The 22,652-nt window shown below is 35.9% G+C and overlaps 2 protein-coding genes across 13 annotated transcripts in view; both read left to right on the top strand.

Annotated features, from left to right (window-relative positions):
• Nucleotides 1-1,658: 1,658 nt before the first annotated feature.
• LOC130738142 (polypyrimidine tract-binding protein homolog 3) overlaps nucleotides 1,659-22,652 on the top strand; it is a 28,597-nt gene continuing 7,603 nt past the window's right edge. Inside the window, exons 1-14 of the mRNA XM_057590054.1 lie at nucleotides 1,659-1,835; nucleotides 2,155-2,221; nucleotides 3,872-3,943; nucleotides 4,049-4,125; nucleotides 4,294-4,372; nucleotides 4,604-4,727; nucleotides 5,115-5,179; nucleotides 5,275-5,324; nucleotides 5,438-5,479; nucleotides 5,595-5,646; nucleotides 5,736-5,757; nucleotides 5,880-5,893; nucleotides 6,469-6,576; nucleotides 6,673-6,814. Coding sequence (XP_057446037.1) covers nucleotides 2,165-2,221; nucleotides 3,872-3,943; nucleotides 4,049-4,125; nucleotides 4,294-4,372; nucleotides 4,604-4,727; nucleotides 5,115-5,179; nucleotides 5,275-5,324; nucleotides 5,438-5,479; nucleotides 5,595-5,646; nucleotides 5,736-5,757; nucleotides 5,880-5,893; nucleotides 6,469-6,576; nucleotides 6,673-6,814 — 904 coding nt within the window. The 5' untranslated portion in view covers nucleotides 1,659-1,835; nucleotides 2,155-2,164. The remainder of the gene's footprint in view (nucleotides 1,836-2,154; nucleotides 2,222-3,871; nucleotides 3,944-4,048; nucleotides 4,126-4,293; nucleotides 4,373-4,603; nucleotides 4,728-5,114; nucleotides 5,180-5,274; nucleotides 5,325-5,437; nucleotides 5,480-5,594; nucleotides 5,647-5,735; nucleotides 5,758-5,879; nucleotides 5,894-6,468; nucleotides 6,577-6,672; nucleotides 6,815-22,652) is intronic.
• Nucleotides 6,849-20,714, top strand: LOC130738144 (transcription factor SPATULA-like). 12 transcript variants are annotated; one of them, XR_009019234.1, is made up of 10 exons: nucleotides 6,849-7,668; nucleotides 7,866-8,005; nucleotides 8,102-8,167; nucleotides 8,259-8,324; nucleotides 13,951-13,997; nucleotides 14,724-16,946; nucleotides 17,711-17,814; nucleotides 18,665-18,748; nucleotides 18,977-19,049; nucleotides 20,195-20,714. XR_009019234.1 is itself a non-coding variant. In XM_057590061.1 (7 exons), exons 1-6 carry the CDS (start codon nucleotides 7,892-7,894, stop codon nucleotides 13,988-13,990), a joined length of 432 nt encoding a protein of 143 aa, XP_057446044.1. In that variant the 5' UTR covers nucleotides 6,849-7,891; the 3' UTR covers nucleotides 13,991-13,997; nucleotides 14,724-14,864. The 12 variants fall into 12 exon arrangements, 5 of the variants coding, with proteins under 5 accessions (XP_057446044.1, XP_057446042.1, XP_057446040.1 ...); XR_009019237.1 differs by having other exon boundaries at nucleotides 6,849-8,005; nucleotides 14,724-15,151; nucleotides 16,611-16,946; XR_009019236.1 differs by adding an exon at nucleotides 17,999-18,078 and having other exon boundaries at nucleotides 6,849-8,005.

Below are 22,652 nucleotides of genomic sequence, written 5' to 3'. Positions count from 1 at the left end.
CATACGATTGTATGAGCACGAGTACCTTAGAGCACCAACCGAAGATGACATGCAAAAAATACTACATGTTAGTGAAATGCGGGGGTTCCCAGGCATGATCGGGAGTATTGACTGCATGCACTGGGAGTGGAAAAATTGTCCTAAAGCATGAGAATGTCAATTTACTAGAGGGGATAAGGGAACCACAACGGTTATTTTTGAAGCAGTTGCATCTCATGATCTATGGATCTGGCATGTCTTTTTTGGTTGTCCGGGAACGTTGAACGACATAAACGTTCTAGATCGGTCACCAGTGTTTGATGACGTGCAACAGGGAAATGCTCCAAATGTGAATTTCTTTGTGAATCAACATCCCTATAATATGACATACTATCTAACTGATGGTATCTACCCTTCTTATCCAACTTTCGTCAAATCGATTAGACTTCCTCAAAGTGAACCCGATAAGTTGTTTGCACAAGTTCAGGAGGGATGTCGGAAGGACATCGAACGTGCATTTGGAGTGCTTCAAGCTCGTTTTAAAATCATCCGTGAACCAGCTCGTTTGTGGGACATAGCTGATTTGGGTATCATTATGAGGTCATGCATCATATTATATAATATGATTGTTGAGGATGAACGAGATTCATATGCTCAACGTTGGACCGATTTTGAGCAATCTGGGGAAGGTAGATCTAGTACACCGCAACCATACTCGACCGAGGTGTTACCCGCTTTTACAAATCATGTGCGTGTTAGATCCGAGTTGCGTGATTCGAACGTTCATTACGAACTGCAAGCAGATCTAGTGAAGCACATATGGACAAAGTTTGCAAATGCTTTGTGATGGAAGATGATTTGTATCGTACTAATTACGTTATTTGTGTGTTGTGTGCTTAGTTTGTTGTCTTGCATTTTAAGTTAAGAAAATAAAATAAATTATTGTGTGCTTAGTTTGTCATCTTTCATTTTTAAGTTAAGGAAATAAAATAAATTATTGTCTATATTAAAAAAAAATTAATTTGTTAAGTGTTTATTGTTTAATTTAATTTAAAACAATAATTGTAATTTTATGTAAATAATAAAAACAAAAATATAAAATTAAATAAAAATATGAAATAAAAAAGTGGTGGGGTAGGGTGTTGAGAGAGAAAACCATTGGAGTGAGTAATTGTTGAGAGTGTGTTAAATTGGAGAGAGAAGATGATGTGTAGTGTTGAGAAGAGAAAAAATGAGGTTGAGAAAAGGTAAACAATATTTTTTCAACAACCATTGCTCATGGTCTAAGGTTACACAAAGAATATTTTGTGCATATTAGATTAGATTTTCCCAAATTTAACTCCTAAACTGAAGTGTATCTCGATTACTTTTTGGCCATGTCAGCAGTTTTGGGCTTCAAGATCACATTATTCACATCACATAGGGCAACAAATTCACATGAAGCGAGGCCTCAATGGAGATCTCTTTGGTAGCTGGGCCTTCAATTCCCCACAGGAGCTTCAAAGAGCTTTAAATCATGATAAATTCGTCCAGCAACCTTGATTGTAGGGGTACTTATATTTATTGCGTTTTATTATTAGGAAACCGCCCCACACTCCAAGGCTCTGACAAGCTTCACGTGCTTTCGGTGTTTTTTTCTTCCTAGCTTAGTCAGTGCTTGTGTTGTCTTGTCCTAGGCTTGGTTTTTTTCTCCCATAGCTTTAATATTGATGAGTAGGGCCATATGTCTTCTGTTTTTGACCTTGACCGGTCTATCTTTCCCTGCAGTGTCATCAATTGTACTTTCTGGCCTCTGGCCTTCATGAATGAAATTGCATTCTCTCTCTGCGCGTCCCTCACTTGCTCTCTTCAGCCAGGTTCTCTCTTTCTCTCTTCATATCTGCTTCTCAGTGTTAGCATCTCATTGGCAATTGTTTTTTCACCTCTTTGTTTGAGAACGCCCCACGATTTATCTCGAATGCTGATATATTGTGAACTGGGTTTTGTAAAGAAATTGGAATGGGTGCATATTGTATAGCTATCCTTTTTTGTATTAATTTTTTTAGGGTTGTTGTTGAGTTTCAGAGTGAGCATTTTCATGCATATGCCTAAACGTGACTAGGGAACTGTTGGAGTTTGATCATTGAAGCTACCCTATATGTTGACTATTGAGTGTTTTGTGTTCTGTTGCTATAGGTAATTTGCGATGGCTGAACCTTCTAAGGTCATTCACGTTCGAAATGTGGGGCATGAGATATCTGAAGTAAACTCTCTCTCTCTCTCTCTCTCTCTCTCTGCTTTGCTCTATGATCATGTCGTTTATACTTGTTATTTGATTTTGCAATAAGATGCTGCCATGGCTTTACCTTTTTACCATCGGCTTGTATGCATTTTCTCTAGCTCTGTTATGACTAGAATGGTGATTTTTGTGATATTTAATTATTCACTCTTGTCGGGGAAAGTAGCTGTTCTGGACTTATGGAATCAGTTCTGTATTTCGTATTTCTTATATTGATTGTAACTGTTTTTGTAGCTCTAATGTGGATCCCTAAATATCAGTGTTGTAAAGTATAGGCTATGGCGGAATCCCAGCAAGCCGCCATGGCGCATATATCGTCATAATCAGCCATCATTATTTGTCAATCATGGCGCGTTTATGGTTTTCCGCCATCCGCCTTTAGCAACACTGTAAATGTGGACTTTTCATCACCACCCCCCGTTTCTGAATTTGCCTTACCTCCCTTCGAACTGTAAACTGAGACACATCCCAGTTGGCAGTGCTGTTTGTTGTGGAAACACTGGTCTAAGCCATCGTTGAGTAATCCAAGGGAAAAGGGGAAGGGGAGAGGCTATGCCATAAGGAATAGTGGAAAGGGTGGAGAAGAATGTAAGGGGAAGAGGGAGAGATCTGTGATACCTAAAGAAGGGAAATTAAGGGGGGAGGTTTTATGAGATAGTAGGAGAGAAAACATCTAAAAATGTTTGGTTAGTATAGGAAGATGCAGTTTTTAGTTTCTCGGCCTATTGGGAGAAGAAAGATAAATTGCCAGTAAATGTGAACATGTAATTAATATATAAAAAGGTATATCTTGTGCAGTTTTTAAAAATAATTTATCTTAAAGTGTACTGATTAATATTATAAAATATATTACAAACTTAAATACGGTAGAAACAAGTAAACCCCACTTACCCTAGCTTTGGCTCGGTAACGTACCACATGTCTCCACCTGTCAGGGGCAGAGCTTCTCCATGACTAGGCTACCCCCAATTTTTTGAAAAAATTTACATACACCGCACACATTATTATAACTAATCTATTTAAATATTTATCTTGTATTTATCTTGTAGTTAAAGTCATTGTGAAACATTGCTTAATCCACTTTACAGTTACATTCCTACTTTGATATGTTAATTGTCTCCCCTTAATAGCACCATTTTTCTTGTTAATTAATGATATCATCAATTAACTACTAGTCTATAGTTATCTTGTTTAATTGTTTTTTTGTTAACTTATTTCCTTTTCACATATACTAAGACTACAAAAATGATAAATATTGAACACAATGTATAAGAATTTAAGTATCATAGTCCAAATGAAGCAGGTATCAACAATTACTGCACATGTGCAAATCACTTCTATCTCTCATAATAAGAAAAATCCATGAAGGATGGAAAAACATGATAGAGGATGGGTAATTTTGTGAAGCAATGAAAGAAAACTTGCAAAAAATAAAGCTTTCATGGAATTCTACAGCATTAGAAAATCTAACTAAGAGATCTTAATGGGGTGCTTGCTTAAGTCAAAGAAGACATTGGCTGAACACCAAAGATGAGCTGGATCGGCTTTCCTGTTCCGACTTTAAGTTGAGTTTTTATCTTCAATGGTTTATGAGTTGTAGTTATCTGGTTGCAGAATGATTTGCTTCAGCTATTTCAGCCTTTTGGAGTCATAACAAAGCTTGTAATGTTGCGTGCCAAAAATCAGGTTTTCTTCATGCCTTCATGCGAAACATTGCGTTCCTAATATTCTTAGAATTTGAGAATGAATCATTTTATCATTTATTTCCTGTACACTCTGTCATCCTTGCAGGCACTTCTCCAAATGCAAGATGTTCCTTCCGCAGTTAGTGCTTTACAATTTTATGCAAATGTTCAGCCAAGCATAAGGTATATATATTGTATATTTTTCTTTTAAATCCGTATGTGAGTCCCTTGAATGTACTGTTTCTGAAACTTGATCCCGTCATATTTTTGAAATTTGGAAAGCACTATTCATTCCTATTGATGTTAAGAAATCACCATTGTTTACATAATCATCATTTTGTTTTGCTATAGGGGGAGAAATGTTTATGTCCAGTTTTCCTCACATCAAGAACTAACTACAATGGATCAGACTCAAGCACGAGAAGATGAGGTTGGCATTTTTTGTTTTTTAGTTGAAAAATATATACCTGAACTCCGTTGGTTATGTTTTTGCCGTATATTATCTTAGACTTTTCAATATGATGAGTTTAATTAAAATGTTAGGTTTTGTAGTCTTCTCTTACTCTTTATCATGAGCTTCTCTATTGGTCTATTTATTCTCCGCTCTCTCTCTCTTCTCCTTCTAATGCTGTCTACTGTTGGCAACTCTCTGGATGCATAGCCAAATCGAATTCTCTTGGTTACAGTTCATCACATGCTGTATCCTATAACAGTGGATGTACTACATCAAGTGTTTTCTCCCAATGGATATGTGGAAAAGATTGTAACGTTTCAGAAGTCAGCTGGTCAGATTCTCTCAAATTTCTTCCTTTCTCTTTCTTTCTTTTTCCTATGAAGCGTTTTTTGTCTTGAGGCTATATGGGATGAATTGCGGACATATTTGGTTCATGCAAATATTTACTTTGAAATATATCAATTTTTTATATAAATAGGAAATGATAGAAAAAGTTTCTTTGGTTTTAATGGAATTATATTTCTGGTTTTTCTAATGAGTCATGGAATGGATGCTTTTATTCAACGCAATATACATATGCCCTGTAATTAGATATGAGGAGTGAGGACTGTCACTGCATTTATTGTTGCGGATGAAGATTATCTTTATATTTGGTTTTTGCATGTTTTGTGTATGTGTTCTACTATTTGTTTCATTCTGTGTTTGAAATGTTGTGTAGGCTTTCAGGCTCTCATCCAATTTCAATCCTGTCAAAGTGCTATTACTGCCAGAAGTACACTTCAGGTTTTTAACATTCACATTGAGCTTGGTGCTCTCCTTGGGTTGTTAATTATGATATCTTTCTTCTGAATGATTAATGTACTTCTGGCAATTTCTAGGGACGCAATATTTATGATGGTTGCTGTCAGCTGGACATTCAATTCTCAAAGTAGGTTAAATTTATCACAGCAATTTCATGTATATTGGTTTCAGGGTTTAGAAAATTATGCTATGGTCCTGTTTCCCTTACTTTGTTGGCCATTAAATTGTTGTTTATTGCAGCCTTGATGAGTTACAAGTGAACTTCAATAATGATCGGTCAAGGTGATTTAGTCAGTTCTTTTGTTTTGTTTTTTGCTTTTTTCAAACAAATTGTACTTCCTAATCTCTTATTTAACATTGTATTTATTGTTACCGAGTTTATTCCTCATTTCGACAGGGACTTCACAAACCCAAATCTGCCTACAGAGCAGAAAGGCCGATCTTCACAAGTATGTTCTGCGATATTCTTTTCTTTATTTTCTTGTTGATCTTTGTTAAGTTCATTCTAACATTTTTTCCTACATGTTCTGGTAAATAGCCTGGATATGGTGATGCAGGAGGCATGTACGGGGCTGGACCCAGGGGAGGTGCTAAATATTTTAAATTGCTTTGGTTGGTTTGCTTTCATTTTCTTCTTATGCTATTTTCAAAAGTACTAATATTTATCTTTTTTTTTTTACAGTTGGATTCTCACAGGTAGGTGGTACTTTCAGACCAAGTTGAAGGTCTCATTTGCGACTATTGATGCACAGTTGAATATTTAAGCAAGTTATTATCAGGTTGCATCTTATGAAAAGTAGCATTAGAAATGTGTTATTGATGCACAGTTGAATAGGTTGGAAGTTATTATCAATTTGCATCTCATGAAAACTAGCATCAGAAATGTATGACGGTTGATGTCTCTTAAAAAAAGGGGCAACTTGGTGATTGAAAGATCCCGCCTCGCTGGGCACAGCGCCATTATGCATCTATTGCTAGCAATCTTTGACCTTCATTTACCCATAGATATATTAATAATTAATAAATCTGAATATGCTAAAGAACTTGTTTGCCCGAGTGTGACAACTAATTTGGAATTTGGAGTTTGAGTTTATTGAATTTGGTTGTAAGTTGACTGTAGACATGTATGTAAATAAACTTTGAAAAATATATACTTAATGCATGTTTGGTTTAGCATAATTTTGGATTTTTTTTTTCAAAACCTCTTTTTGATTATTAGTTGTTTGGAATACAATAACCCTCCACATATGTATTTTGGTTTTGAATTATAGATGACAAATGCTGCTGCAATTGCAACTGCCTTTGGAGGAGGTTTGCCTCCTGGAATAACTGGAACAAATGACAGATGCAGAGTTCTTGTGGCAAATCTCAACCCTGATGTAAGTACATTGTCTTTAAGGGAGGTTTGCCTCTTTGGCTTTTTTTTTTTTCCTAAACATTTCTTTCATATTTGACTTGAAATTCGTTTATTTCAGAGAATTGACGAGGACAAACTGTTCAACTTGTTCTCCATTTATGGGAACATTGTCAGAATTAAACTTCTCCGAAATAAACCAGATCATGCACTTGTCCAGATGGGGGATGGTTTCCAAGCTGAGTTGGCAGTACACTTGATAAGAACCTTTGGAGAACCACACCACAAAAGCTAGCTGTTGTAGTTGGAGAGCCCAATGCCTTATAAACCCCACATTAGAATCCCATACTTCCAATGTGGGACTCAAGTCCCATACCTTGGCAATGGGGTCCTAACAACACTTTTTGAAGGTTTGTTTTGTTTATGGCGAACACTTAGGGGCCACACCCGTTTTAGGAGGCAGCAATGCCACCCGTATGTGGCACCATAGGAAACTGACCTGTGTCATCTCATGCCTTGTCAGCGTTTGACCAGGGAAGATTTTCACTTCTCACACTTTAGTCCCTGTACTTTGCTTTATTTATAAAATTGTATTTAATTATTTATCGAAAATAATTATGAAATTCTAATAAACGTAAAATCAATCTGAAATACATCTTTTCTTTGTCCTTCGTCTTCTTCCTTCATCCACCGCACCCAACCGGTGGTGGTTCCAACACGGTCCTCAACCACAAATCTATTCTAAACCCTAACTCGTCATGCATCTTCTGTTTTGATAAAATCCTTTTTTTCTCTTTTTACATTCAGATTTAATTTATAATGGGTTCTTGTACATAAACCCTAACACACACAACAATCTTCAGCAATGGCCGAGGAAGATAGCTACAACCTCTCTTCTTCCTCACAAGACGAAATCTCCCTTTTCCTCCGTCAGATTCTTCTCTGTTCATCCTCTTCTTCCAACCCCAATATGCCTCCATCCTCCAACTCACCCCTTCATTCCACCGCCGGAGCCTTTCTCTCCGCTCCGCCTCACCCACTGCTTGCTGCAAATGTGTCCTCCTCCTCTCTAGGTATCAGTGAGAACGAGGCTGATGAATATGACTGTGAAAGTGAGGTATTGCTTCCTTCTCTTCAAACTTTCCTTTCCCTTTCCTCTGCATCTTTGTGAAACTGGTGGCCTAAAAAATTGTTACTTGGATTCTGGGTATGTTACTGGTTGGGATCTTTGTGAAATTGGTGCTAAGAAGGGAGGATTTTGTTGCTTTTTTTTTGGGATTTGATTTTAAGTGAAAAACTATGTTCATTTTTTAGGTACATTTGTTTGATGATTTCTCTGAATGAAGGAGGGCATTGAAGCATTGGGTGAAGAGGTTAGGACAAAGTCTGTTCCTTCTTCTAGGAGCTCATCTAAAAGGACTAGAGCAGCAGAGGTTCTTAATTTGTCTGGAAAGGTTTGTGATTTTTTTGTTGATGGCTATTTGTTGACTTGTGTTTGGTTTTACACATGCTGATGTGATTTTCCTTGTGTGCCTGGGCTTGTTTGGCAGAGGAGAAGGAGCAGGATCAATGAGAATATGAAGGCTTTGCAAAATCTAATTCCAAACTCTAACAAGGTACATGAGTTTCTTCAACCTTGGTGAGAATGGGTGTGTTTTGTGATTCATAGTTAGTCTTATTGTGGTGTGTTGTGTTTTTGTGTGGCAGACTGATAAGGCTTTCATGCTTGATGAAGCTATTGATTACCTTAAACAGCTTCAGCTCCAAGTACAGGTCTGGATTTCTTTTCTATGCTACATTTTTGTCCTGTTTGGGGGAGGCTGTGAGATTCATTTTCTCCTGTTCATCCCAAATTAAATTGAAATCTCCATGAAGTTCCTAGTTCATGAGTTTTGATGTTCTGACTTGTATCCTTCTTGTCTCCTATTATTTTTCTGTGAGCAGTGTATGTATGGGAAACTGAACAATATAGGAAAATTTGAGAAAAAGCCTTTTTGGAACTGTTTGTCTTCAGGCAAAACATAACTGATATTCTTTTTTTTTTTGTATAATCTGCTACCATTTATGCTGAAGCCTGTAGCACAATAATCAATGTCGATTCTGCTCATAGCTGCAAGTTTTAGTTTCCAAAGCATTACAAACATTTGAAGTGCCATTGTTTATCTTTGCTGATTTACATACCCAGATAATTCTCTAGTAGTTTCTTTTTATTGCTATTTGCTTATATATGTAAGCCTCAAGTGCTGTTGGAATTGACTTCTATGTTGAATTTTGATGAAGATATCTTGAATGAACTATAAGTAGCAACGGACATGGAAAGTTTGTGCGATAAAAACCATGTGTGAAGATTAATTTTTGTTACTCAAAGTAAAAGGAAACCTTCACTGAAGGTAGCACTACAACTAATTAGTTCTCTTTTAAAGAATTAACCTAAATCTTGTGATAAATATTTCAGATGCTGTCATTGAGAAATGGATTGAGTTTGCATCCTATTTGCCTCAAGTTCTTATATAAATTCGATGGAAAGTACTTAAAAGATGTTTTGGAAAGGAATATACGTATTTAGTATTTACATTATCTTTTCTCGTCATATGAGTTCATTGCTATGGGATTTTCATCCGCATTTGCTTTCAATTGTTTGTCTGCATCTGGGCTTCAACATTGATCATTGTTGTGCTTGTGTGTTGAATTTATATGGAAATTATTAAGGCTTTAAACCTGGAATATGATGAATATTTTAAAATATTAGAAGTGAAGATATGATTAGTCATGACTCACGTATTTAGGAACACTAACTTTATTTTTCTGGACTAGTGCTAATAAGTATGCTTAATTTATGCCAGTCTAAATGATTTTATCATAACCCTAATGGCAGGTCTACTCTCTAGTTAACACATTGTGTATTTTTGTGTGTTTGAGTGATAGAAGCTCATATCTATAGTTGGAATCTCATTGAAAGTTATGTAATCAAAATCCTATATCTGTTACTCCACAACTAAAATAAACCACGCATCCATGTAAAAAATGACCATTCAAACATTTATGTACTCATGATAATGTCAACACAAACAACTCATAAACACAATACACATAACACACATAGCATATATATATAGATAATGTCAACACAAACGACTCATGATAACAACATAGTACAAATGACATCACAATCATAAAATTAATAGTAATTAGAGTAAAATCATCAAACTGTAATAGTACAATCCTTCACCTTCTTCTCATGCTCTCGGGTCTTGCTGGGTCTACAATTGCTTGTCCCTGCAAATATGGTACAAATAAAACAATGACATGTATAATATAATATATTTACAAAAGCATATAAAACCTGCAGAATTAACAATAATAAAATAAAAAGTATAGTCCATAATGCAGAATGATAGAATCATACAAAAAAGATCTGGCATATTCAAGCCGCCGGCCATGGTCTTTCACAGAGAGAAAGCTTCTCATTTCTTTGTTGGTAAGGACACCAATGACCTGAGATACACGGAGACTAGACATCCCGATCTCCATCAAAGTATCCCGACAAGCTCTTTGAAGGTTTAAACTCACCTTACCACGGGCATGACCAGAACTTCTACTATTGTCAATTTCACTGCTACTGATTTCATGGGCGAATATGAGAATAACCAGGCCATGGTCCAACAATCGCCTTATTAGATCATGCTGAGGCCATTCCTCAACGTTGCCCCTAGCGTTTCTAGCCTGTAAGAATAAAACAAAAAATACTATATCACCTCTAGAATGTACTAAAAGTAAAGAAATAGAAACCGACATTCACAAGTCGGTGGAACAAAGCCTATAAATAGGCATGTAATTCAAAATTTAGAAGTGTGGAGAACACTAATCACCTCTCCACAATGTACTACTAGCTAGCCTTGTATACCATTGGAACTATACGTTTCCAACCAGTGCTACACTTTTCAAGTGTTTATAAACATTTTCTATATATTTTAAATTCTAACAAATTTCAATCTCAAATGTTTCAGTCGGTTCCCCAAGGCTTGACAAGTTTTCCCTTCATTTCGATGAATGTCATCGTTGAAGAGTGTGACCATTACTTCCCAGACCCCTATGTTTTTCAATGGGTCAGACTCTCTCATTTCTATTCCTCGGAACTCTCTATCTTCTTTTTGGCCTTAAGTGCCAGCTTCAAGAGTTTATTGTCCAATCTATCGTTCTATCCTTGTTGTCTGATTGTGCTCGGAAACCCATTCTGCAAATGATCATGTAGTAAGTTAGATTTTATTCACATAAATATTACAAATTTTCTAAAAATAAGATATTAACCCTACCAGATTGTGATTCATTCTTTGAAATATTGGAATGGAGTAAGGGAAGAAGAGTGAGGAGGTGATGTGGGCTAAGAGAGTGAGTGAGGCGGGTGTTAGTGTGTGAGGTAGTTAGAGTGAAACAGAGAGTGAGTATGTGTTTGTTTGGATTAAATGGTTTTAGTAATAAGAAGAGGTTTTTAGATTCACAACCGTAGGGTGCTTATGTATTCTAAGGATAGTAATAAAGAGAATAACCAGAACTTCTACTATTGTCAATTTCACTGCTACTGATTTCATGGGCGAATATGAGAATAACCAGGCCATGGTCCAACAATCGCCTTATTAGATCATGCTGAGGCCATTCCTCAACGTTGCCCCTAGCGTTTCTAGCCTGTAAGAATAAAACAAAAAATACTATATCACCTCTAGAATGTACTAAAAGTAAAGAAATAGAAACCGACATTCACAAGTCGGTGGAACAAAGCCTATAAATAGGCATGTAATTCAAAATTTAGAGGTGTGGAGAACACTAATCACCTCTCCACAATGTACTACTAGCTAGCCTTGTATACCATTGGAACTATACGTTTCCAACCGAGAGTGTTAGTGTGTGAGGTAGTTAGAGTGAAACAGAGAGTGAGTATGTGTTTGTTTGGATTAAATGGTTTTAGTAATAAGAAGAGGTTTTTAGATTCACAACCGTAGGGTGCTTATGTATTCTAAGGATAGTAATAAAGATTATTAAAAAGTGACTTCCCAAGTGTACCTTATCGAAGGTACACTTGGAAGTCACTTTTTAATAATCTTTATTACTATCCTTAGAATACATAAACACCCTACGGTTGTGAATCTAAAAACCTCTTCTTATCACCAAAATCATTCATTCCAAACAAACACATACTCACTCTCTGTCTCACTATCTCTCACTACATCACACACTCTTTGTCTCACTCTCTCACTACCTCACACACTAACACCCGCCTCACTCACTCTCTTAACCCACATCACCGCCTCACTCTTCTTCCCTTACTCCATTCCAATATTTCAAAGAATGAATCACAATCTGGTAGGGTTAATATCTTATTTTTGGAAAATTTGTAATATTTATGTGAATAAAATCTAACTTACTACATGATCATTTGCAGAATGGGTTTCCGAGTACAATCAGACAACAAGGATGGAACGATAGATTGGACAATAAACTCTTGAAGCTGGCACTTAGGGCCAAAAAGAAGATAGGAGAGTTCCGTGGAATAGAAATGAGAGAGTCTGACCCATTGAAAAACATAGGGGTCTGGGAAGTAATGGTCACACTCTTCAACGATGACATTCATCGAAATGAAGGGAAAACTTGTCAAGCCTTGGGGAACCGACTGAAACATTTGAGATTGAAATTTGTTAGAATTTAAAATATATAGAAAATGTTTATAAACACTTGAAAAGTGTAGCACTGGTTGGAAACGTATAGTTCCAATGGTATACAAGGCTAGCTAGTAGTACATTGTGGAGAGGTGATTAGTGTTCTCCACACCTCTAAATTTTGAATTACATGCCTATTTATAGGCTTTGTTCCACCGACTTGTGAATGTCGGTTTTTATTTCATTAATTTTAGTACATTCTAGAGGTGATATAGTATTTTTTGTTTTATTCTTACAGGCTAGAAACGCTAGGGGCAATGTTGAGGAATGGCCTCAGCATGATCTAATAAGGCGATTGTTGGACCATGGCCTGGTTATTCCCATATTCGCCCATGAAATCAGTAGCAGTGAAATTGACAATAGTAGAAGTTCTGGTCATGCCCGTGGTAAGGTGAGTTTAAACCTTCAAAGAGCTTGTCGGGATACTTTGATGGAGATCGGGATGTCTAGTTTCCGTGTATCTCAGGTCATTGGTGTCCTTACCAACAAAGAAATGAGAAGCTTTCTCTCTGTGAAAGACCATGGCCGGCGGCTTGAATATGCCAGATCTTTTTTGTATGATTTTATCATTCTGCATTATGGACTATACTTTTTATTTTATTATTGTTAATTCTGCAGGTTTTATATGCTTTTGTAAATATATTATATTATACATGTCATTGTTTTATTTGTACCATATTTGCAGGGACAAGCAATTGTAGACCCAGCAAGACCCGAGAGCATGAGAAGAAGGTGAAGGATTGTACTATTACAGTTTGATGATTTTACTTTAATTACTATTATTTTTATGATTGTGATGTCATTTGTACTATGTTGTTATCATGAGTCGTTTGTGTTGACATTATCTATATATATGCTATGTGTATTGTGTTTATGAGTTGTTTGTGTTGACATTATCCTGAGTACATAAATGTTTGAATGGTCATTTTTTACATGGATGCGTGGTTTATTTTAGTTGTGGAGTAACAGATATAGGATTTTGATTACATAACTTTCAATGAGATTCCAACTATAGATATGAGCTTCTATCACTCAAACACACAAAAATTCACAATGTGTTAACTAGAGAGTAGACCCTGCCATTAGGGTTATGATAAAATCATTTAGACTTTAGACCGATAAAGGAAACATAAATAAAAATGCAAATGAATGAAAATTGTTGAACAGAGTATGGAAAAGGCTACTCTGAAATGAGCTTGTTTATCTACTTTTAAATTTGTATGGGTTAAGATTACATTGTATTTTAAATCAAATTAACCGTGGATATCCACATCATAATGAATCTAACATAAATCAGTAAGGAAATCATTATTGCTTTAAAAGAGGGAGGGGAGTTAGCTATTATTCTTGTATTGATTTAGAAATAGGAAATGTAAACAAAATGAGAATTTAAGCAAAAAAATCAGAATAGAGTTTCTATTATGATGGGTCTAGCAATTAGCATGTGAAAAATATAATTTTTGCTTCGACGGGGAATCCAATAACTATAATGATGTTGTTGAAAAAAAATCTGGTAAAAGTTGCTTGTGCATCATGCAGTGTTCCATTGGTGACATATTAACATGCAGTTATGAACATGGAGTTTTTCTTTGCAAAAAGCTCTTGTATTCGTTTGATAAGTATATAATGGAAATCTCCTGCTTGAACTTAAAGAAAAGTGTGTTATCCATCCACAATTTGTTTTGCAGGATGCAGGAGACCCGGAATCAGCAAATTTGCTTCAATTAGACATGATGTAAATTAACCACTTTAACCACTATTAGCTAGTAGTACTTGTTATTTAAGCTTTTCGTAGTTCTATCCTATCCTATTCGTGGACCTATAACCCAAAGTTGGACTTGGTTGGTCCCATCCTCTATCTAGGTACTGAATTAGCTAGCTTATGGTGTTTGGCAACTGTGTGGCCAGAAAAACAGAATCATGAGTGTATTATAGTGGTTATTATTATCATTTATGTTGAATGAGTATGTTATATTAACTTTTGGTGTTGTGCACACATTTCATCTACATTAATGTAGAAGCTACAACTTGAACCTTCAACAAAATATATATATATATATATATATATATATATATATAATGGATGGATTACATTGAAATGAGCAGATAAAATATGTTCTAGTGACATTGAGTTAAGCTTAACTTTTAAATTTGATCTATTATTGTGAAGCTAGTGCTGGTTTTAGAGTGAATTGAACCTGGAAAGAGGGATAAACTTTCTAAATGGTGTTCAGATGGAAGTAGGGTCAGGGGAGTATCCAGGATTTTTCCGTTGGAGGGGCGAAATAAAATCTGAAGTGAGAGAAGTGGTCCTAATTGCAATTTATTGCATTAATAGGGGCCATCCCATGGATGTGGCGATGATCATTTCTGAGAAGATTTACCCACACTACAATGTGGGTAAGGAGAAGCCACGTCCTATCTTTCCTCACTTGATTACTGCTTTGATTCATGATGTTAGGGAGAAGGCTAGGAGACCTGCATTTCCTGTGCAGCAGAGGTTGTTGGTTTCCCCCATGCTGAGCAAGGGTCGGGTGAACCAACTCTTTCAAGATTGGATGTCTAGGATGCCTCAAGAGGATGAGGAAGAGGAGGATCCGACAGAGCCAGCGGAAGAAGAAGAGGAGGTTAATGAAGTGGTTGATCCTTCACCGGCTTGGATGGTGGTCGCTTTCATGCGGATGTTTTTGAGGCAAGATCGCCTTCACCGGGATCTTGATCTCCACTGGAGGGGAGGAAGCACCTCAGATCCTGGATACCAAGGCCCAATGGATTTCAATTCATTGGAGCAGGGGATGATTGATTTGAGCATAATGAATGACGCCGGAGTTCATCCGGATTATGGTGATGGAGTGGGTGACCATGGCCCCATGGAGTGATTGTGATGAGGTAATTCTATCTTAGTTTAGGTCATGCATCTTTAGCATATATTTTTCATTTGTGGATTTTGTTTTCTTTTTATCATGCATCGTTTAGTTAATTGTTTTTATTTGTTTTGGGTCTTTTACTCCCTATACTCACATGTTTTTGGCTGCTAAGTTGTGCTTCCCTACTTGTGTCGGTTTTGGAAAATTTGTTTCTTGTGGTTACTCATGTTGTTTTGGGGATGAGTGATTGTATGTTGGGGAAGAGAGGAGGAGACTTCGGTCTTCCGAGTGTTTCTTTAGAAATGAGTTGATTTGAGTCCATTAAGGGTTTATCTTTGACCCTTCACTATAAAATTTTCCTGGAGGATCCTAACTCACTGACAATTCTTGGTTCTGTATTGATTTCACACTTTGCATGCTTTGTGAGACTTGCACTATTCATGAGACTTATAGGTTTTTGAACCTCAGAGTTTTTCTTGGCTTAAATATTTGTCCCTAGTTGTCCCTTTTGAGCCTATTGAAGATTTCTTTGTTAGCTAAATGATTGGGATGGATGATAGGTTGGATTATGGGGAGTGTTGGTCCTTACATTATGTTGGAGCTAATAATTAAAGTTTGAAAATGTCTCTTGTCCCAAGGAAAAAATGGAAAAGAAAAAAGAAAGAGAACTCCTAATCAAAGTTGGAGTGGGAAAAAGAAAAAAGAAAAAAAAAAGATCTTGAAAAGGGGTCAAGAGACTTGTGCTAAAAGGTTTGTTGTTGAGAGCTCTGGGGGTTACTATTTGGATCACACTCAATGTGCTTTAAAGCCTTAGTTTTCCTTAAGGACCAACCACCTTGTACTTCACCAAGCCACACATTTCAACCTTTGTGAAGTCTCTTTGAATTTGTGCATGTTTGATCTTTGTTGCTATTATGTGAATGACATCCAGAACCTATGAACTTGCTTGTGTGCTTAGTGCACTAAATTATATCTCATCCTAGGATTTTAGATCTATATGTTTCTCATGATGGACTCTATACTCTTCTCTTTTCAAAAAGTTGCATGAGGTGGGTTATTGGATCTTTTCTTTTGGAACCAGCTGTAGTTACTCTTTCCCCTAGTTTTTTGGGTAGTATCCTTTGTGAAGGCACTTGTTTGGGAGCATTTCTTGCGCTTGAGGGCAAGCAAGTGTTTTCTACGCTCGAGGGCGAGCTGTCGTTGAGTATAGTGGTGTGATGACCCTATGTTAGTAGTTGTTTTAGGGTCATTTCTTTGAGTGTTTTGAGTCTTTTTCTTTGTCTCATGTAGTGTTTCTCATGCATTTTTGTGTTTATTTGAGTTTGAGTCAAGTTTTAATAATTTTATGGTTTTATGAGGGTTGTTTTTGCATTTTTTATAGAGTTTAGGACTTGCATGAGTTTTGGCATGATTTTGTGAGGACTAAGGTGGTTAAAATCCCATTGAATTTCTTGATTTTACTCCTTGTCTTGGTCCTTTAGTGCTGCAGCAGGTAACTTATGGAAAAGCAAGGTCAAGATGCAAAGGAATTGAAGAAAGCATTCAAAGGGGGTTACAAAAAGCTGAAAAGCCACCAAGAGCGTGCAGCTGGCGCTCAAGTGCCAGCACTCCAGAAGCTGGAGTTTTGCTTCTGCCTCATGGGCGCTCAAGCGCCCCAGGGCAGCGCTTGAGCGCCCCAGCTCGACTTTTTTGCCTATAAATAAGGCTTTAGGCCATTTTGTTCAGAACTTCTGATTTTTACTTAGATTTTTACCAAGTATTGAAGCTTAGGAAGTGCTTTTAGGGCTTGTGAGAGGCTTCCTCCTTGTATTTTCCAGGTTTTCTTTACATCTCTTTGTATGGATTCACTAGCCATGAGTGGCTAGACTCTTCTTTTGCTTTGGGTTCAATGTGATTTCATGAATTTCTAGACTTAATTCCTATCTCTATGCTCTTGTTCTTGAATCTATCTTACATTTCAATTCTTTTATGCATGATAAGCTTGGGTGCACCTTTGCTTAAAACTAAATTGCAATCATATTGGAAGATTGTTGTAATTTGGGGACTTGGGTTAGAATTGACCTCTCTTTGCTTGCTTCTAGGAATAGAGTGAGGGATTGGTTTTGTTGGCCTGAAAATTGCATGCTTATAAACCTCATATAAATGACTAAGTACACAAGGAATTGAGCTTAGCTTTTAGTATGGGAGAATTGCTCATGTGAGGAATCAATGAGTGAATATCTAGGCTATAACAATAATGGAATGATTCTTCTTGTACCTTAAGAACTGTTAAGAAAGCTTTGCTTAATTTTTTTTTTCCAGAGGCTTCTCTCTTTGGATGAAGTACATTGTAGGTATAAGCTTTAGAAGATTTTAGTCATCCTTATACTTGAAGACCATTGATTCTCAATTTCTCCTCTCATTCTCGGCCACTGTTTCAGTTTTGTTCACCTCAAATCTCTGAATGTCGATCTCTTGCCGTTTTTAGGTTATTGTGTTTGTATGTTTTCAAGCAATCAACATTTCATTTCGTCTCCGTTGCCATCGCCGATTTCTACCGCCGGTGAGTTGTCTCCCCTCTCATTTTCCTCCACTATTCCAGGTCTATGCTCTGTCTCGATGTTAGGAGGGATACATATACGATGATGTTGATGTTATATTAAAGATCTTAGCTGGCTTCGTACCTCGCAGGGCGCTTTGGCACGGGTGAGAACTTGTTAAGTGCAGTATTCACAATATTTGATGAAGTCATGCTTTTATCATTTATAACTGTTAATGTCAATCCATGATGCTTTCTAAAATGTTCTCGACAACCACCATTTATAACTAGTCGATTGTGAGTAATAGTCTAAAATGTAATCTGATGCTTTCTCTTCCTTTTGGGTGTTAGAATTGGATATTAGAGTGTCACACCCAGAGGAAGCTGGTTGAAATTGAAAGTTACCTTATGCATGCTGGAAAACCAAGAAGGTGATATAATTGTGTACATACTAGTAAATAGATGGGACCTTAGCTTAAATCACTTTCTGGCATCTTATGAGTGCTATACTGATTGCCACATGCATCTTGTTCGTAACTTTTTACATGAAATTTGAGCTTTTGAAGAAACCAAAAAGATTATGTGTTCTGGTGACTTGCAGTCTTGCATCTTAAATTGACATTTCAAACTATTCTCTTTACTCTTATTTTTCCTGGAAAATATGGTTTTGGAATCTAATTGCAATTCAAAAATAGATATCTCTATGATCTACTGACTATTTAATTATAGTCTTTTTTACTCAAGTATATTGAGATTATCTATTTTTAATTATTTCTGGAAAATAATCCATACTTCTTTTAGGTGTTTTAAAAAAGCCTTCTTCGCATTCATCTTCTTCACTCTTCACTGAAATGTATATAAAGAGGTATTACAATAAATTAGCTAATAGCCTACATATGTTATATCAGATGTCATTATGAGGTGGTTGTTGCTGACCTCCAATCCCCACTCCCACACCATTATCTCAGTCTAATTTTACATCTGATCAATCCTTGTGAATTCTATGGGTGAATGCAGAACAATGTGAGACAACAAAAATAGCTGCATAAGGGATTCTGACTTATTTGCAAGATATAATATGTTCTCTTGAGGAGGAAAAAGGTAATGTGCATATCGAAAACTGATTGTCACTCTTATTAGTTAGCAAGCAACTTCTCTGGAATTTGCTGTCAATGAGGAAGCTAGTACAAGTCAAACTTCCGCTGCATATGGATTTTAATTTTGTATACAGACATTTCTTTAAGTTCTTTCAGAAAAAAACTGTGTTTGAAACTACATTATTATTTAACTATTCAATTGAATTTCCTTAGAGGGTGAATTTTTTTGCAGATGTTTAAGTATGTCAATTATCATTTGAGTGCTCTGTAACGATTATGTCAATTGCAACCTATCTGGATATGAGGTCAGCTAACTGGATAACCTTTGACCCATCCTTGCATCCTCTTAACTCTGTCTCTTCTCTTCTCATTTTAGAAATATTGTAAATGATACATAACATAATATGGCTGATCTTAGCTTCTCTATTTTGTTTATTTGCTCCTGTGTACTTGGGAAGATAGTGAAATCTGGGTGTCAAGCTTGGGTAAAAAACTAGTATGAAAAATTCACAGTGGATAATTAATTTATGCTAATTGAAAATTTGCGAACTCCCTAATTTTTTAATGGATGGTTGTGAGTTGTATGATCGGAGATGTGTGAATCGAAACGAACCCCTTTAGGTTGCATTGACTTGTAAGTGTACACATTCCAAACTTATATTCACGATATGATGTTGGCTTCAAAATGCATATTAAATATGGGCTTTGGACCTTGTGAAGTTTGTTAAGAGAACATGAAGCAGCCAACTAAAAAGGAGCATCAATGACTATATGTTTGGATAGTTTAAAATCTGTTGTGTTGCTGAAAATGAATTTGATACCCTGGCTAATATGCAGGCTTATCTGAAGCGACACACTTCATATATCCATGGTCTGAGAGACCGGTATCTAAGATTTCTGACCAAGACCCCACCTAGTAGAGTTTACGGAGTCTTATGCATCTAGATGCAAGCATCTTATATTGTAAATGTTTATGTTTCTTTTGAGTGTAGATTTGTAACATCTTTTTATGCAGTAAAACCTGATGGTGAAAGTTGAGTTTTAATACCCTTATAAAGTAGCAGGAATGATTCTCATATTATGGTCTAATTTCACAATGATCCATTCATTAGTTTGATAAAGTTTAATTCATATACAGTTCTTGTGGTTCTGGAAGCATTTTTTGTCATGCACCTTTTGGGAATTGGTCTAATGATTATAATATGAAACTTGGCAGTTTGAGAAGTTTTGTTGCTTCCTTGTTATTTTTATTTTATTTTGTGTCTTTTATATTTTTTGTTTAGGATGGTGAGGGATTGTACCCAATTTATCTTCCTTCTTAAAGCATGTTTATCAGAAATAGATCAATTTCTTTTTCTGGGGTTATGAAATTTCATGGTATTTTTATGCCTTTACGTGAAGTGCAGGTGAATCTTTGTTATAACAGATTGTTGTATGCTTGGTATGATAGGCTATGATTTGCTTAAGGAAATCAAGGAATCTTCATCCTTGAGATACATACCAGTGGTGATTAGGTCATTTGAGAATGTGCTTTCAAGGATTAACAAATGCTTGGAGGAAGGAGTAGAGGAATTTTTTCTTGAAGCCTGTGTACATCCTATTATAGATCAACAGAAACAACACTACAAGCCAATAATAACAGGAGGAAGGCCATGGAAGAGGAGACTTCACCTGTGAGTCTGTGACTGACAGATCAAGGACCAAGATACATGGGGTCTAAAATTGTATTATGATAACTTTTTTTTTTGAAAATAAAAAAGTTAACTTCAACCGTGGTTGGTGGCTCTATAGTGTGATAGAGATTTGTCCCTTTTACACATTTTGTGGAAATATTTACTTCTAATTTTGTTTTTTTTAAAAGAAATATTCACAAGGAATTGGACTTCGAATATTATTTTATTGCAATGAATTTTCTTGTTACATCAAAGTATAATTGTTGAAATTTAAAAATGCATTATTATCTTTGTAAATTAGTGCTATTCTAGGCCTTAGCTGCTTTAGAAACTATTGTAACTCGAAACTGTCCTGCTTATAATACCTTGCAACTTGAAGTTGTTTTCAGACCCAAGAGGATTCTCACTGGATTAATCATTTCCAATTTCATCTTGCAATCCCTGCTTTGAAAGCAAAAGCTCTATGAAATCGTTTCTTCTCTTCAAGTGACAAATTATCAAAACTAATTTCTTGTCCTGTAGGAAAAAAAATCAAACCAATTGAGACACATGTTGATTGGTACGCGATGAAATGGTGCTCATAGGACTGTATGTAAACTATATGCCTATTAATAAGCATTCTCTTCAATTCTAAAATTCTTCTTTTGTATAGAGTAATTAAATTGATTGTTTGTAAATTGCTTGTTCCTGAAGCGTTTATTGCCGGTGATAAACAACTTTTGGAGGTTAAACCGCCACAAGTTTCTGCCTTTCTAATAAAAAAGAATCCAATGGTCGTAGACCACTAGAAACAGTGAACAATATATTTGAGGAGTCGAGAGTAGGTCCCATAACTATTGTGAATAGATACAAACTTTAATTTTACAAACCAAGACAAAAAGAAGACACATCTCAGAAATAACTCAAATCAATAAAACTACTTAAAATAAAATGCTAAGACTAAATCTAAATTTTGACAGCATATACGCGACAAATTAACATCTTTAAAGTCTATTTCCTTTCTTCTAATTTTTAAAACTTCAATATCATTAAGACAATAATTTTCAGCTTCTAATAGATTAATGGAATCAATAACACAACATATGACGGAGTTGCAGACTTCATAGGCTGTTTCAGAACATCTAATAACTAAAATTAATATAACATAACTTCAGCTCTCAACAACATTCTAAAGTCTTCAAAACCATTATCTGCAAATCATCCACTTCGCTTCAACATGCCAAGTGGCGAAACCATGCCTCGCTTCTGCATTCAGAACAGCCATAGCCAGCACCATAGCAGGATATGTCACCATTGATGACCCTACCTTCTTTCATGACCAACTCATAAAAAACATGAAAAAGATTTGCATAAAGGAGGATAAAAGAGTATGGGTGAAGAGACTTACAGTTAAATGAGTGATGGAAAAAAACCCTCTTTTATTCAAGCACACACAGAATTCCCAAAAATATGTTAATTTGTTAAGTTAAACAGTCATAGTCAATCCTACCACTCTGTAAAATCAACAAAAAAGTTACTTCACCATTATGTACTAAATTGAAGCAGAAATCAGCTTTTACCTTTAAAGATATATTATCAAACAAAACCAAAGAAAGAAATTGCTTCAGCTCCCTTCTGATTCAAGAAGCTGTATCAAAAGAAAAATGCTTCAGCTCATTTCTGATTCAAGTTAGCTCTCAGAATTAAATTCCTTCAGCTCATTTCTTATAACATCCACAAAGGCAATAAATTGAAAAGCCTTCTTAGATAATCAAAGCAAACTCTATCTTTGTTGCCTCTAACAATTAAATTGTAGTATGTAACATTGTAGAGATTCATTTTCTCACCTGAAACATCTATCCAGCTGCTTCATGCTCTCATCAAAGAAAATCTTGTGGACAAACTTCCATTAATTCGGTTTTGATATCCTATAATTCTTTAAGGCTTTAGTAGTAACACATTTAAAAGAAAATCTTGTTGACAAACTTCCGTTAATTCCCCACTGCTGTTCCACTGTCGTATTTACATGTTAGATTTCCTCTCCGACCAATCTTTGTGTGCTGGATTCCCTCTCCCACCTCTCTTTTGTGTGAAGACTGCAGGTTAATAACATATCAAAATAATTAAACTGCTAAAAAAAAGAGTTTTTATAAGAACCAAAAACGTACTGAACCAAGAACCAAAATAAACTATTAAAGATGCACCAACTGAGAAAGTTGTTAATTACTCTACACAGGAGAGACTTTCGTAAATTAG

Source organism: Lotus japonicus, chromosome 2 (assembly GCF_012489685.1).
Source record: "Lotus japonicus ecotype B-129 chromosome 2, LjGifu_v1.2".
NCBI classification, from domain to species: Eukaryota; Viridiplantae; Streptophyta; class Magnoliopsida; order Fabales; family Fabaceae; genus Lotus; species Lotus japonicus.
Note: the sequence above shows the minus strand (reverse complement) of the source record. Positions and strands in the feature narration are given on the sequence as shown.

What these genes read in the sequence shown, in the direction of transcription:
- LOC130738144 (XM_057590057.1), top strand. Translation starts at nt 7,892, where the DNA reads ATGAAGGAGGGCATTGAAGCATTGGGTGAAGAGGTTAGGACAAAGTCT. An exon ending in TTCTTAATTTGTCTGGAAAG is followed by an intron (nt 8,006 to 8,101) that starts GTTTGTGATTTT and finishes CTTGTTTGGCAG; the next exon opens with AGGAGAAGGAGCAGGATCAA. An exon ending in TAATTCCAAACTCTAACAAG is followed by an intron (nt 8,168 to 8,258) that starts GTACATGAGTTT and finishes TTTGTGTGGCAG; the next exon opens with ACTGATAAGGCTTTCATGCT.